General features: G+C 42.4%; 1 protein-coding gene across 1 annotated transcript in view; it reads right to left on the bottom strand.

Annotated features, from left to right (window-relative positions):
* LOC148998684 (uncharacterized) overlaps nucleotides 1-1,284 on the bottom strand; it is a 1,914-nt gene extending 630 nt beyond the window's left edge. The window contains exon 1 of the mRNA XM_089141781.1: nucleotides 1-1,284. This exon is cut by the window's left edge and continues 630 nt beyond it. Coding sequence (XP_088997907.1) covers nucleotides 1-1,284 — 1,284 coding nt within the window.
* Between the last annotated feature and the right edge of the window lie 13,460 nt (nucleotides 1,285-14,744).

The raw sequence follows: 14,744 nt of genomic DNA, 5'->3' as shown, positions 1-14,744 counted from the left end.
CCAACCTGAGAGATTTGCGTATGCTGGAAAATCATTAATAGTCCATAACAAACATGCACGCATCCTAAACATTTCCTTCTTGTATGCATCATAAGTTTCAACACCACTGTCCCACAATATTTTCAACTCATCAATCAACGGTTGTAAATATATGTCTATATCATTCCCGGGCTGTCTTCGTCCAAGAATAAGCAAGGTAAGAATCATGTTAGGCGCCTTCATACACATCCATGGTGGCAAGTTGTAAGGAATCAAGACAACTGGCCATGTACTATGCTTTGAGCTAATCCTCTTAAATGGATTAAATCCATCACTTGCAAGCCCTAGCCTAACATTACAGGGTTCCTTACCAAAATCAGGATATAACCTATCAAAGTCCTTCCATGCTTTAGAGTCAGCAGGGTGTCGTAACTTATTGTCGTCCACACGTTGTTCATGATGCCATCTCATATCACTTGAGATCTTAGATGACATGTATAACCTTTGGAATCTTGGGATCAAAGGGAAATGACGTAATACCTTGATTAGGATCTTCTTCTCAATCGATTCATACCTTGATGCACCACATTTGTAACAAGATGTGGCATTGGCAGCCTCATTCCGATACAACATACAATCATTGGTGCATGCATCAATCTTGTTATAATTGAGGCCTAAATCTTTGATGATCTTCTTAGTCTCATACAAAGACTTTGGTAATGTGTTCGGCTCAGGAAATGCCTCTTTCAATAAGTCAAGCAACATTGACAATGCTTTGTCGGTCAACTTACAGAGGCATTTAATATGATAAAGCTGAAGAATGAAAGATAATTTTGTGAACTTTTTATTTCCTGGATACAATGGTAAACTTGCATCTTCCATCAGCCGTTCATATTTCTCTGTTTCTATACTTGACCTATTTGCATTCAATCTTCTACTGTCGTCCTCAATCTCTTTGTCTACATTTCCTCCCAACATTTCATTTACCATGTTATGTGTATTAGAGATATTAGTCACCTCAAATTCCACTGGAGTTTCAGGTAGACGTGTGTGTGAAGATGATGCTTCTCCATGGTGTTGCCAAATTGTATAATTCCTCAAAAATCCATCACAGACTAGATGTTCAGTCACTTCAATCCTATTTCCCCAAAGCTGGTTTATGCACTTTACACATGGGCATACGATTTGATCCCCACAAGCTGCATTAGAAAATGCATTGTCTAAAAATTTCTCAACTTCTTGCTCGTATAGTGTAGACAATCGAAAGGATGGATCCTTTGATCTTTGAATCCAAGTCCTTTCCATAGTTTTCGCAAAGACAAAAGAAAAGGCTTCACAATGGACAAAAGAAAAGGCTTTTGATTAGTATTGCACAAATAACCATCTAATTTAACGTAGTAATTGGATTTTATATATAATTAATGCGATATACATAGTATAACTAATAGCTCACTGAATTATAGTAACAGAAACAGCAAACATATTCAAAACAGGGAGACTGTAGTATTCTTCCTTTTATCCCCTTACTTAAATGGCTTCTCCAAACAACATTGAATCATAAAACCAAAAATGAAACGCCTTTCAAATCAGCTTGCAAACCGAAAGGCCATGCGTGCCATCGATGAATGCCAAAAAATGAAGGAAACAGGAATGGCCATACCAAATTCTCTGATCCTAACACTGGTAAACCGAAGTAGAAAAGAACTAACAGTTAAAACTAGCACCACATCTATGGCACTACCTCCAAAACTGCAACAGGCTAAAACAAGATATAAGCAAGATAGTCAATGACATGCGCAGGTCTGTAATATCTACTTCACCATAAAACTAATGGGTTAATACTATGCACACAGCCTTCCTCTTGGTAAACTATGTTCATAATTTTCATCTATACAATAATTGGATTTAAATTGACACATAATATATGTGGTTGAGTCAATTGAACTGCACCAACGAGAAACTAAGAACAAGAATGGACATTATCACTTTAATCAAGTTTAAGTAATTCAAAGATAGAATAATTCCATAGCATGACTTTAACCCAGTCTATAAATTTCATACACTATGAAGACTCATTTGACGAGTTGAAGAGAAAATGATGAAGTTGATACTCAAATGGAAGCAGAATTGAGCATTCAATTTCTACTTCTATTTCTTCATAAAGGAACTATGCAAGCCTTAATAAAATGGAAGCAACAAAGCAAACGATTAAAATAGTATCGGGTATGTCAATTGGTAAGAAAAATTCCATAACACAGCTCATCACAAGAAGTGGTAATTATAGACATTAAGCCCTTTATGGGTACTCTATATGGGATGGGAACTTGTACAAGAACACTTCAAAAGAATCATCCTGAAAAACAGATTGCCAAAATAAGGAAGAATTAAACAGCTATAAGTACAAACCCAAGCAAGCAAAAAGAATACGGGCTGATTGTAGACCAGATCAACCACGGGGAAAGGAAGAGTGATTCTAGACCAGGGCCTTTGTCATTTGCTTTGTTTTGTCATGTTATTCACATTGTTGCGGATTGGATGATGGACTCACAAACCATGGGAAACTATTATTTGTCACAATTATTATACGGGGAACTTTCATTGCTCCACATCCAAAACAAACTGAAGTAGACAAATTTCAACTAGTCATGAGTTACACTAGATAAAAATGCATCTTCAATACTCCTAGGGAAAGGGAAAAGAGGGGGACCCTTCAATCCTTTACATCGCTATGAATTGTTTTAAATTTGTGAATTCGTGTTATCGTGAGAAATAATCCACACAAGAATAAATCAAGCTTAACCAAGAGGAATTCTTAGGCTTAAAATTTGCTAAGGAAAAGAAAAATGGCTTGTACAGGATCCACGTAAAAACGTAAACTTATCTGCGGGGGAAAGTGTGTGACATGAATGGTAGCAACTAGATTCTTAATTCTAATGCAAATTCAATTTTCCGATCAGGATAATAAACTAAAATGCGAGATGAACCAAAAACAGCCACATAAACAAGTGGATTCCAAGTGTTTGAACATTTATCGACGTTCAACGAGCATTGGCAAAGAAAGGTAATTCATTTCAGATCTCTATATAATTTCTGCACATTTTTCATTAAAAAAATGAAACGAATGTTGAACAGTACAAGATCGAAACCATTCTACAAAGCAAAAATGGAATTTCTTTAATATCTTTATTCAATAACATCAAATAGAGAGTCGGTAGATTCCGATACTACGGTAGAAGGGTGAGAACTCAAGAAGTAGAAAGACTTAGCAGCGAACAAGCTTATAGAAAACGTAGGAAAAGGTTATAGATCTCAAGTAATGCAATTGGTTGAGCATATGAAAGTGATATGGAGAGTTTATGATCTGACCGGGTTCATACCTGGTCCGACCCTTGACCCCGGTCGAGACGGAGAAAACCGAATAGCTCCCGAGCGAACCGGAGCCGGAAGATGGCTTGCTGAAGAAGAAAGATTATTCTGCTGCAAGCGTGCCCTAATCTTACTTATGGATTAGGGTAATCACCCTGATGACAGCAGACTCAAACTGACGGCTGCGGATAATCATCATCAAAGGGATAACTATCGCATAACCTAATGGTTATCTCAGGAGTCCTCTACTAGCCCAAACTAGTAGAAGTCTATCGCTCAACGGATCTTATTGATAAGATCCAACGACTACCCGAAGAAGGCTCGAGTGCATCCAACGAAGGAGATTCGAAGGTACACTCTATATAAACCTCACTACCATACAAGGTGAGGGACGGATCAATCGATAAAAAAGAATACTATCTGAGACTCGGGTTCGGATACATACCGATAGATCCAAACTATCGGCGTCCCGCTATCTAGATCACCTTTCCCGTTTCTTCATTCATTAGCTCGTGTGCTTCTAGCAGAGCCGTTTGTGATTAAGTTCATCAACCGACTTAGCCTTCGGAGGTGGACTCCCGACCCCGCAGCGGTCGGGCCACATCCGACGCTTTCGTTTTGCAGACATCACGTGGAGATCCAAGGGCTGAGCAGATTTTGGACGCATCATTTGGCGCCGTCTGTGGGAAAGACTTGAAAAAGCCATGGTGACTAGATCAGCAGCCGCTGCACAACGCAATTCCGGTGTTCAGATACCTGGGGTGAATAATCCAGATATTCCCCAGGAAAGCCAAAATCCTATCGAGGTGGATGATGGCCAGGGAGGATGTAATCTTCCTCCTGATACAATCCAAGATCAATTGGATCAGGTAAAGATTCAACTCTTGGAGGTGAGCCAAGCACTCCGCGTGCTCACTGCACGAGTGGTTTCACCACAAGAACCTGATCAACACGATTTAGGGAGACGTGCATTGCCACGTGATCAAATACCACGTGACCAAAGAATGGCTGAAGACCGGAATGTTGATCAGAATTTCCGTGAAGGAGACCGAGGACTTCGGAGGATTGATGATCAACCAAGGCGAGGCGATCGGTTCGACAGACCGCAAGAGAGTACAACTGATTCAAATACAAGGTTGGATACAGGGGTAAGAACTCACTCACCCATCGTCGAAGAACCGTTCGTGATGATCGAGCGGTTCGTGACGAGAGAAACGTTCGTGAAGGACGGGCTGTTCGTGATGATCGAGTAGCACGTGATGATCGTGTTAATCGAGGTCGTGATCGTATTGCTGAAGATCACCCGACCCAAATTGGTCAAGAATTGGCCAACATCAATGAGAAGTTAGGGCAATTGGCTAAGGGAAGAATAATCCGAGGATATTTACTCGGTCATTCGAAAGACTCCTTTGCTGAGCCAATTGTGGGATATCGGTTTCCCCATAACTTCCGTTTGCCTACCTTCTCAACATTCGATGGCTCCGGAGATCCAATAGCTCACATCGGCTATTACCAACGGACCATGGCGATTTCGAGTAATTCCGATGAAATTTTATGCGGGGTTTTCGGTTCATCTCTAACAGAGCGGCACAAAAGTGGTTTTCTAATCTCCCCTTGGGAAGGATCGTAAACTTTGACGAATTGGCGCGCCAATTCATAGGGCGATTCCAGTGGGATACGAGTCAAGAAAACGGAAGAAACCTTGTTTATTGTCAAACAAGGAAAGAACGAATCGATCGGAGAGTTTCCGAAAAGATTCAACAAAGTGACGATGGAGATAGAAAACTTGGATGAACAGTAGCCGTAACCGCTCTATTCACAGGGACTCACAAATCGGAAACTCCTGGAGTTATTACTACAGGATATACCCACGACTTATGTTGAGTTGGTACAGAGATGCCGTAAGCGGCTGAAGTCATGGAGATTCTAGATGCGCGCCAAGGAGATAATAAAGTCTCCAATAAGGAACAAAAAGGCTCCTGAGCGAAGCGAGAAGCCAAAGAAGAATGTTCGCGATCGGGTTGGAAGATCCCAACCTTGGCGCCAAAGATCCCCCGGTAGAAGTGAGTACACTCCATTGAATGCTCCTCGAGCCGATATTTTGAATATCCTCAAAAGAAAAAATATTTTGAAGTGGCCGCCTAAAATTCTTTTGAAACCCGGAGAGCAGCAGGATCGGGAAAAGTATTGCCGATTCCACAAGGACTATGGTCATTACACTAATGACTGTCGTCATCCAAGGCAGATATTGAGAGATTGATATCTCGGGGACATCTGTCCGGTTTGTTAGCGGGAGAAGGGAGGAGCCACGTGGGCCACGTGCGGCTGCCCCTAAAAGGAATCGTTCGGTTAGTTCAGAACGATCAAGGGAGGCCCCGAAGTCTAAAAAAGGCAAGGAGGTGATTGAAGCTGCTACTCGGTCACCGATTCTTACCATCTTCGGGGGTCCAAAGCCCGAATCATTCCGGAGTTTAAAAACCAAATCCAAATTTGTTAGGGCCGGAGAGGCGCAGAAGCGGAAGAAGCTGAATGGTGAGGATTCTATCACCTTTAGCGAAGAAGACGAAAGAGATGTTTGTTTACCTCATGATGATGCTATAGTCATCAAGGTAGAGATTGCACGGCGGGAAGTGCATAGAGTATTGATTGATACAGGGTTTGCAGCTGACCTAATTTCTTACGAAGTGTATCAAAAATTGAAGGTGGATCAGGACTTGATGAAACCTTCATCTACACACCTATATGGCTTTGCAGGGTCATCTGCAGTAGCGGAAGGATCGGTTCAGTTGGATCTTTCCATTGGAAGTTTTCCTAAAGAAACAACTGTCCGAATCAATTTTTTGGTGGTTCGAGAACTACCAGCCTATAATATGATTCTCGGGCGACCATCTTTATCCAAGATAGGTGCTATTGTTTCGACAAAGCACCCGAAGATAAAATTCCCGATCGATATGGGAATCGGTCAAGTCTCCTCTGACCAGAAGATCTCTCGGCAGTGTTATGTTGCCTATTTAAAAGACAAGGAGGGTCCGAGGAAGGTTACTGCCCTCCCCATAGAAGTTCGAGATGATCGGGAAGAGACAGAGATGCAAAGGCCCGAACCAAATGGAGAAATCGGAGCAAATCCAGCTGTGTACCGAGGATGAGAAAAATATTACTTATGTCGGGTCCGAACAATTGGAAGAGTTTAAAGATGAGTTGAAGTTATTTCTTCAACGAGAATAAGGATGTATTCGCATGGTCTGCCGAGGACATGCCGGGGATCGATCGGGCCATTGCAGAGCACAAACTCGGATAGACCCTAAGGCGAAACCAAGTGATACGTAAAAGAAGAAATTTCTCTATTGAAAAGTATGAAGCCGTTCGGAACGAAGTTGAAAAACTTAAGAATTCCGGTTTCATAGAACCAATCGAGTGCCCAACTTGGTTGGCCAACGTGGTGATGGTGAAAAAGGCGAATGGGAAGTGGAGGATGTGTACAGACTATACGGATCTAAATAAAGCTTGCCCAAAAGATTGCTACCCGTTGCCTCGGATTGACCTCTTGATAGATGCTATCTGCAGGATATGAAACTTTAAGTTTCATGGATGCCTACTCGGGGAATAATCGGATCCTTATGAATAAGGAGGATGAGAAGTATACGGCTTTCATGACTGATCGTGAAAGCTATTATTACAAGGTCATGCCTTTTGGCCTGAAGAACGCAGGAGCAACATATCAGAGGGCCGTCAACAAGATTTTCAAAGAGCTGATAGGAAAGAATGTTGAAGCATATGTTGACGACATGCTGGTGAAAAGCTTTACAAAAGCAAATCACATTGCAGATTTGAATGAGGTTTTCTCAAGATCGAGGAAACATCAAATGAAGTTGAACCCCGAAAAATGTGCCTTTGGAGTCTCCTCGGGCAAATTCTTGGGTTTCATGGTATCACGAGGGGAATTGAGGCAAATCCTGCCAAAATACAAGCTCGATTGATATGGAGGCTCCCAAAACCGTTCGGGATGTACAATGTTTGACGAGGAGAGTTGCTGCCTTAAATCGATTTATCTCCAAGTCCGGAGAAAAATGTCCGCCTTTCTTCAAGGCACTTAAAGATCCGAAGGGCGTAAGGAAGCGAAGTGGATCGAAGAGTGCCGAAAAGCTTTCGAGGAATTAAAAGAAGCACTTGGACAACCACCGATCCTGTCCCGGACCAGAGAAGGGGGAAATATTACAGCTATATCTAGCGACATCCCTTTCGGCGGTCGGTGCGGACTTGTTCGGGAGAAAGATAAGAAACAAGTGGCCGATTTACTATGTAAGCCACGTGTTGCTAGATGCGGAGACGAGATATTCGCAGATTGAGAAGCGAGCTCTGGCTCTCATGATGGCCGCCAGGAAGCTAAGGCCATATTTTCAGGCTCATCCAATTGAGGTATTTACAACTTTTCCTCTTAGTAAAGTTCTTAACAAACCTGATTTGTCCGGAAGGATGGTATCCCGGTCGGTTGAGCTAAGTGAGTTCCAAGTGAGTTTTAAGCCCGGAACCGCAATCAAGGCTCGTGCATTAGCCGACTTTGTAGTAGAAACTACTGCACCAAAGTGGACCCACCATTGAGGATCCCATTATACCAACCACTTGGGAGGTATATGTGGATGGTTCGAGTAATAAAGATGGAGCAGTCTTGGAATTCTATTAAAAAGTCCAGCAGATTTATTATTCGATATGCTTTAAGATTCGCATTTGATTCAAGTAATAATGAAGCGGAATATGAGGCCCGATAGCGGGACTTCGGTTGTCAAAGGCATTAGCTATTGCAGATGTTACTATTTATAGTGACTCTCGACTTATAGTCAACCAAGTCCGGGGGGAGTATGGCATTAAAGAACCACGCTTGCAAAAATATCGGGAGATAGTGCGGGCATTTCAGAACCAATTTCGGAATTTGAAGATATCTCGGATTTCGAGGAATGAAAATTCAGTGGCAGATGAGCTATCCCGACTAGCCAATGCCAAGGAAAAGAATCTAGACCCTTCGGTCTACATTGAAGAGATAACTTTTCCAAGTTATCATGAGAAAGAAATTTCTTATATTGAAGCAGAACTTTGCTGGATGGATCCAATAATCGAGTATCTAAGGGATGACAAGTTACCCGAGGATCCAGTAGAGGCAAGGTTGATCAAGACTCGATCAGCTAGATTTGTCATTAAGAATGGGAGACAATACAAAAGATCTTATGCTGGACCCCTTATGAGATGTATAGGCCCCGAAGGAGCAAAATCAGCTTTGGCTGAGGTTCATGAAGGAATTTGTGGCGCTCACATGGGTGGCGAGCCCCGGCCCACAAAATTCTAAGACTTGGGTTATATTGGCCTAAGATCCAAGAGGCTGCTATGGACTACGTTCGTCGATGTAGTAACTGTCAAATTCATGCTACGATGATCGAAGCGCCCGGCGGAAATTATGACTTCAATTCTAAATCCCATTCCCTTTGCAATGTGGGGAATTGATATCATGGGCAAATTCACCAAGGCATCAAAGCGGACGGGAATATCCGATAGTAGCAATTGATTACTTCACAAAATGGGTAGAAGCCAGTTACGGCGACAATTACTGAGAAAAAAGTGGAGAAATTTGTGCTTGAATCAATCATATATTGCTTTGGGATTCCAAAGATAATTGTCATCGACCATGGTACTCGGTTCGATTGTCCACAATTTGAGCAATTCCGTGGAACATATATGATCGAGCATCGTATGTCCTCGTGGCATACCCCCAAACCAATGGCCAGGTAGAGGTTACTAACCGAACGCTACTGGAAGGAATAAAGAGAAGACTCGAAGCTGACAAAGCTTCTTGGGTCGAAGAACTACATAATGTATTGTGGGCTTATAGAACTACGGTTCGAACACCTACAGGAGAAACTCCATTCAGGTTGGCATATGGATCCGAAGCATTGGCACCTGTGGAGATAATGGCGGGGACGTTACGGGATCGTGAGTTCGAGGAAAAAACAAATGAACAAGGACTGCTTGATAGTCTTGATTTGTTGGACGAAGTTCGGGCAAAGGCAATAGCACGAACTCAACATTATCAAAGAAGGATAGCGTCTCATTATAATACTCGAGTGAAGAATCGTCGGTACTTAGCCGGAGATTTGGTGTTGAGAAACACCCTAGCTTCCGACCCGCGTCACCAAAGAAAGTTGGACCCTTCCTGGGAAGGACCCTATATGGTTGTGAAACCAGTCGGTTCAGGAGCTTACAAGCTGAAGAACATAGATTCCCAGAAAGAGTTGGATCGTTCGTGGAATGCTAGACATCTCAAAAAGTTTTATCCTTGAGGATGATTTCGATTTTGTTCGTGATGTAATCATTTTCAACTCAATCAATGCAATTTTTGGCTTTCAACAAACTATCTTTTGATTGGGGGGCATCATACACCACATTCAAGAACAAGATCCAACTATAAGGCATCGGATGAAAATTCGTGTGGGTCCTTCAACACTTCAACGCTTATGGAAAATTTTTCGAACTTTCTTAAGTCGGGGCATCGGATGAAAATCCGAGTGAGTTCCTTTTGCAAGGCGTCGGTTTGATACCCGAGTGAGTTCCTTCTCAGACTTATTGTATTTCTCCGGAAATCCTTAAGTATAAGGCATCGGTTTAAAACCCGAGTGAGTTCCTTCTCAGACTTATTGTATTTCTCCGGAAATCCTTAAGTAAAGGCATTGTTTCAGACAACTAAGACCTAATGCAACGGCGATTCAAGTGGCTAGCAAAGTTCAAAGATAAAGTAATTTCTTATTTCTTCAGAAGATCCAAAGAGGCCAGTATCAAAATAATTACAAGAGCTGGGTACAATCTTTGATCAAAGAAGAAAGTCATTACAGGTGACTGTAAAACCCAGCCCTAACCTTGACCCGGAAACCTTGTTATTTGTAGGTCCGATGACCCGAAGTAAAGTAAGAAGTCAGCTTTGGGCCATCCCAGTAGAGGACTTGGTGTCTGGCTTTGAATCCATGAAAGTTGATGATGAGGTTCTATTTATGGAAACTGAATCCTGATGAAGATCTAATTAGTTGATGGACTTGGAGTGCTCTCTATCTTGGTTTGAAGGCATTTCTACCTATTAGGTAAGTCACTTGACTTGTGTGCAAAACCCCTTTTGAATTGGATTTGATCTGGACCTTCAATTCCCCGTTTTGGTCTTGTTTGCGACATTGGTCGACCGATTGGTCGATCGGGCCGATCGACCAATCCACTCGACCAATGAGTGCTGTCTTTGGCAATTAGGTTGTTCTTGCTCTATTTAAGTCCAATCTCGAGTCCACTTCGTATTTGCTGCCTCCAAACCCTCTAGAACGAACCAAAGACCTCTGCAAGTCATCTCTCTTGCATCCTTGGTGTTTTCTTGACGGATCTTCGTCGAAACTCTTCTTTTTGCATCAAAAGGTATGTCTACTCTCTCTTCTTCTCCTCCATCTTTGTTTTTCTTTCCTTTTTGAGTTGAGACAGTAGAAGAGATGCTGCATTCTCTGTTGCAAACATCTCTGAACATGTTCTCATGATCATCCTAAGGATTTGAGGCTAGAACAATGATCTTAACCATGATCATTGCAAGCTTTTGAAGGAATCATGATCAAACCATGATTTAATCTCTGTTAAACTTCTAATCTGAATTCTGATCTCTTTGGATCTTCGATGTTGATCATGTTAGTAGTTAATTACTGTGTTTTTCTTTCCATGATCCATAATCTATAGATTTCTAGTTGTTCTCTTCTACCATACTATGTGTTCTTCATGATGCATGATAATTACATATATGGTAGGTTTTATTTCCTTATTTAGATTTATGCTTCTAAGCCTTATTCCATGAAGATCTATGTATGTTTTCATGTTTTCATTACCGAAAGCAATGATCCATCCTCCTATTGTTCTTGTCTTTGTTTTCTATTTCAAATTCATCAAGATCCATGGTTGAGTTAATTATGGTAACTTTTTGTTTCCTAATTTGGATCTTGATATCTTGATTTGATTGGTGTTTTGAGGTCCCCTATTTGTTAGAATACTACTGATGTAGTCTACCCCTTGATTAGTACCCTTTTGAACCACCAAATTCGGATTTCATATCTTAAAACTCTGATTTTATAGGCTTATCATCGCATTGGTCGACTGATTGGTCGACCGGACCACTCGACCAATCCACTCGACCAATGAGTACAAAGCAACTCCAGATTTGGTCTGTTTCGGATGTTTTGATATCTTTTCTCGTTAGGGATCTTTCCTAATATGTTGTATATACTTGTTTAGGACCTTCTTCTCAAGTTTGCCAAGATCTTACTTGATTTCTTAGGATTCCTTTGCGAGTTATAAAAGGTAAGGATGGTTATTTCCTTAATTACATAGATAGCATGAATCTAGTTTTTATATTTGAATATCATTAATATGTTTCCTAAATTAGATTCTTACAATGATATACTACTGTTGCATAACTTTGATTACGTAGCATTACTTATTCATATTAAATTGATTCATGTATGATTTACTTACCAATGTTATACAAGTGATTGTAATTATCGATTTCTTTCCATATATGAAGTTACCATATATGTGATGATATGAATTGATGCATGTGTATGCTTACGTATGGTTTGGGAAGGAGAGGTGTCCTTTCGACACTTCGTCCTTGGACTACTACGGGAATATTATGGGATGTTTCCGGAGATGCCCTCTGGACACCTTCCTAAACTGTTGGATGACATATCTAGGATTGTCTAGTAGTGTTTGGCTAGGATGTCCTGTTATGTCGACCCTAATCGGAGGGGTATTGAGACCGAACGACCCGTGGTAGCAATGGGGATTCATGGGCGCTCAAGACCGGTAACCGTGAGAGGACAGGAATCACATTGTGGGGGCCATTTATTGGTAGGGTTGCATATGGTTAGACTTGGGCTCACGGGCGCTTAAGACCGGTAACCAACCCGTGAGAGGACGTGAGAGCTTCCCGTTTACCATATGTGGATGATCAATAGGGTTGATGAGTCCGTAGTCCGAGTTGGTCGGTGCCATAGGATACGCTGACTCTAGTGTGAAGGATACCGGAAAGGATCGTCAGGGACGAGGAATGGAAGTATCTGGATCTGACTTGATGTAACCAAGTAGAAGACTTGCATTTGGCTAGGTTTTACCCCGACATGCGCCAAGATTTATACCAAATGGTTGTGAGAGAGTGTGTTGACTTAACCCCCCGCCATGGTTTGTCCTGAGGGATGAAGGACCCATTACCAAACGGCTGCTCAAGACCGGTGAAATGATCCGTGAGAGAATCCAAGATATCTTAAATGGTTGAGGATGTGAGTGGACTTTCCTAAAGAGGTACGGTGCTATGACTTAAAGCATGTCTGCCAATAGAGACCAGCTTACATAGAGTTAGATTCATTCATTCATTGCTTGTCTCATATCATATTGCATTTATGTTTGTTCCCGGAATCCTGCCATTTATGTTATTATGGATTTTAATCGCTTTACCGAGTTTCTTTGAAACTCATTCCTTTATTGTACAATGTTGTTAGACTATCCTGCAGTACCGAGTACTATGACGGTCCCTATGAAGAAGCGCAAGGCGAAGAGGCATATCTCCAGGAAGGTGATTGCGGTTACCACAATTACTCTGAAGATTCCGCGAGTGGTTATGCTCCGTACGATGCTTAGTCCGACCATTGAGTGGAAGCGTCCTTGTGCTATTTATGAGATTTACACTTACAAGGATGTTGTCTATAAAGTGGAGAACAATTTAGTTACCCAATGTACTTGTTATTGGGATTAGATTTTTGTCTAGTTTATTCTTTTAGAGCTACTTTTCCGCTGGTTGTAAAGTGGGATTTTTGCCTCGCTTTACTTATCTGTTTGATACTCTGATTATATTTAGTATTCTGATTCATTTATGATTCATTCTTTCTTTATTGGATCTATGATTTATCTTCCGCACTCATGTTATGATTGTTCATGATTATGTTATTGTTTATGTGGGAGGTTGATCACTCGATACCCGATCTTCGGGCGTGGATCACACTCTCGGGTATGCCGGATAGGGTACCGGCCGGGAGGGCGTGATGATTGGTATCAGAGCCCAAGGTTCGAGGAGATCCTAACCACAAAAGACAACAATCTGAACATTCCCGAGTCATTGATCCGAAATGACTCTTCTACTCTTAGAAGTGAATAATAGAACACCGAATTAGAAACTTGACCTTTGAGGTATAACGAACATTTCGCAATAACATACCATAATTATACTTGAACAAATGTCATTAATGCCAGGAAAAGAAAGGTGCATAACATACAATAATTAAAGAGGAACAAAATGAACTTCATTAATTTCAAAAGTTTTTACAAGGATTACATCTGAAATGCATAAATGGAAAATCCTAAGGTACAGTCTATCTAGGTGATCTGCTCTGATCTCTGTATGCTCTGAACTCCTCTCGCTAGCTGAGTCACCCGATGCTCTATCCTATCCCGTCGCGACTCCATCCTCTCGTACATCTGCTCCCCGTCCGACCTCCATTCTCTCTAGCATGGAAGTCATCGATCTCATCTCGTGCACCAAGATCCGAAGTCTCCGGAACCGCATGCGAAGGGCCACCTACCTCGAAGTGTGATGAAGGAAACTCGTGATGCACGGGCTCAGCCTCGCGCATATCTCGCATCATCTCCGGCCCGATCATCACTATCGGGACCGATATCCTCTCCTCCATCCTCTCGATCCCCGATCCTCATCCTCCGATTCATCATCATCCTCACCCTCCGGACCAGGAGATCTCTCCGATCGATGTAGTCTCATTTGACGAATGGTCCGAGTCCCAATGGGGTATCCCCGTGATCTAGTGTCCACCGGCGTATCCTCGAAACTCACCCCGAAATGCCCGAAGATCAAGGTCGGTAGTCTCCCATAGCAAAGGTTCCGCATGCTAGGCCGCGAGAACTAAGTCCAAAGATGACCTGCTGAATGATGTAGGAGAGATCGATCTCGAAGCCCATGTAGATGCGGTAGATGACTAAGGCCTCCATCACCGTGACCCGATGGTGATGTCCGGCTTTCGGCATGATGTTTCGGCCGACTATGCGACCGATAATACGTGCAGAACCCGTCATCCGTCCGCTAGTCCACGGTGTGAAGCATCGACGGCTATCCCATAGCGTAGAGCATATCTCGCGGCTCGTACGGCATCGATGGCTGTCCAGATCTGCTCCTGCAGGTATCCACACACACCGCCGTGGATAGTAAGGAACCCGCAAGATCTCAGCCCGGTGTCCGGGTAGAGAAGCGAATCCGAGTCCGGAAGACCCCTGCTCCCGAGGACAAGTCTAAGTGGATGTCCCCGGCCTCGAGCCTCCTCTGTGTAAGTAAGGTT

Source organism: Hakea prostrata, unplaced genomic scaffold, assembly GCF_041222555.1.
Source record: "Hakea prostrata isolate BN-2017 unplaced genomic scaffold, UWA_Hpros_2 contig_185, whole genome shotgun sequence".
In the NCBI taxonomy this organism is placed as follows: domain Eukaryota; kingdom Viridiplantae; phylum Streptophyta; class Magnoliopsida; order Proteales; family Proteaceae; genus Hakea; species Hakea prostrata.
This window is presented reverse-complemented; position numbering and strand designations above follow the sequence as displayed.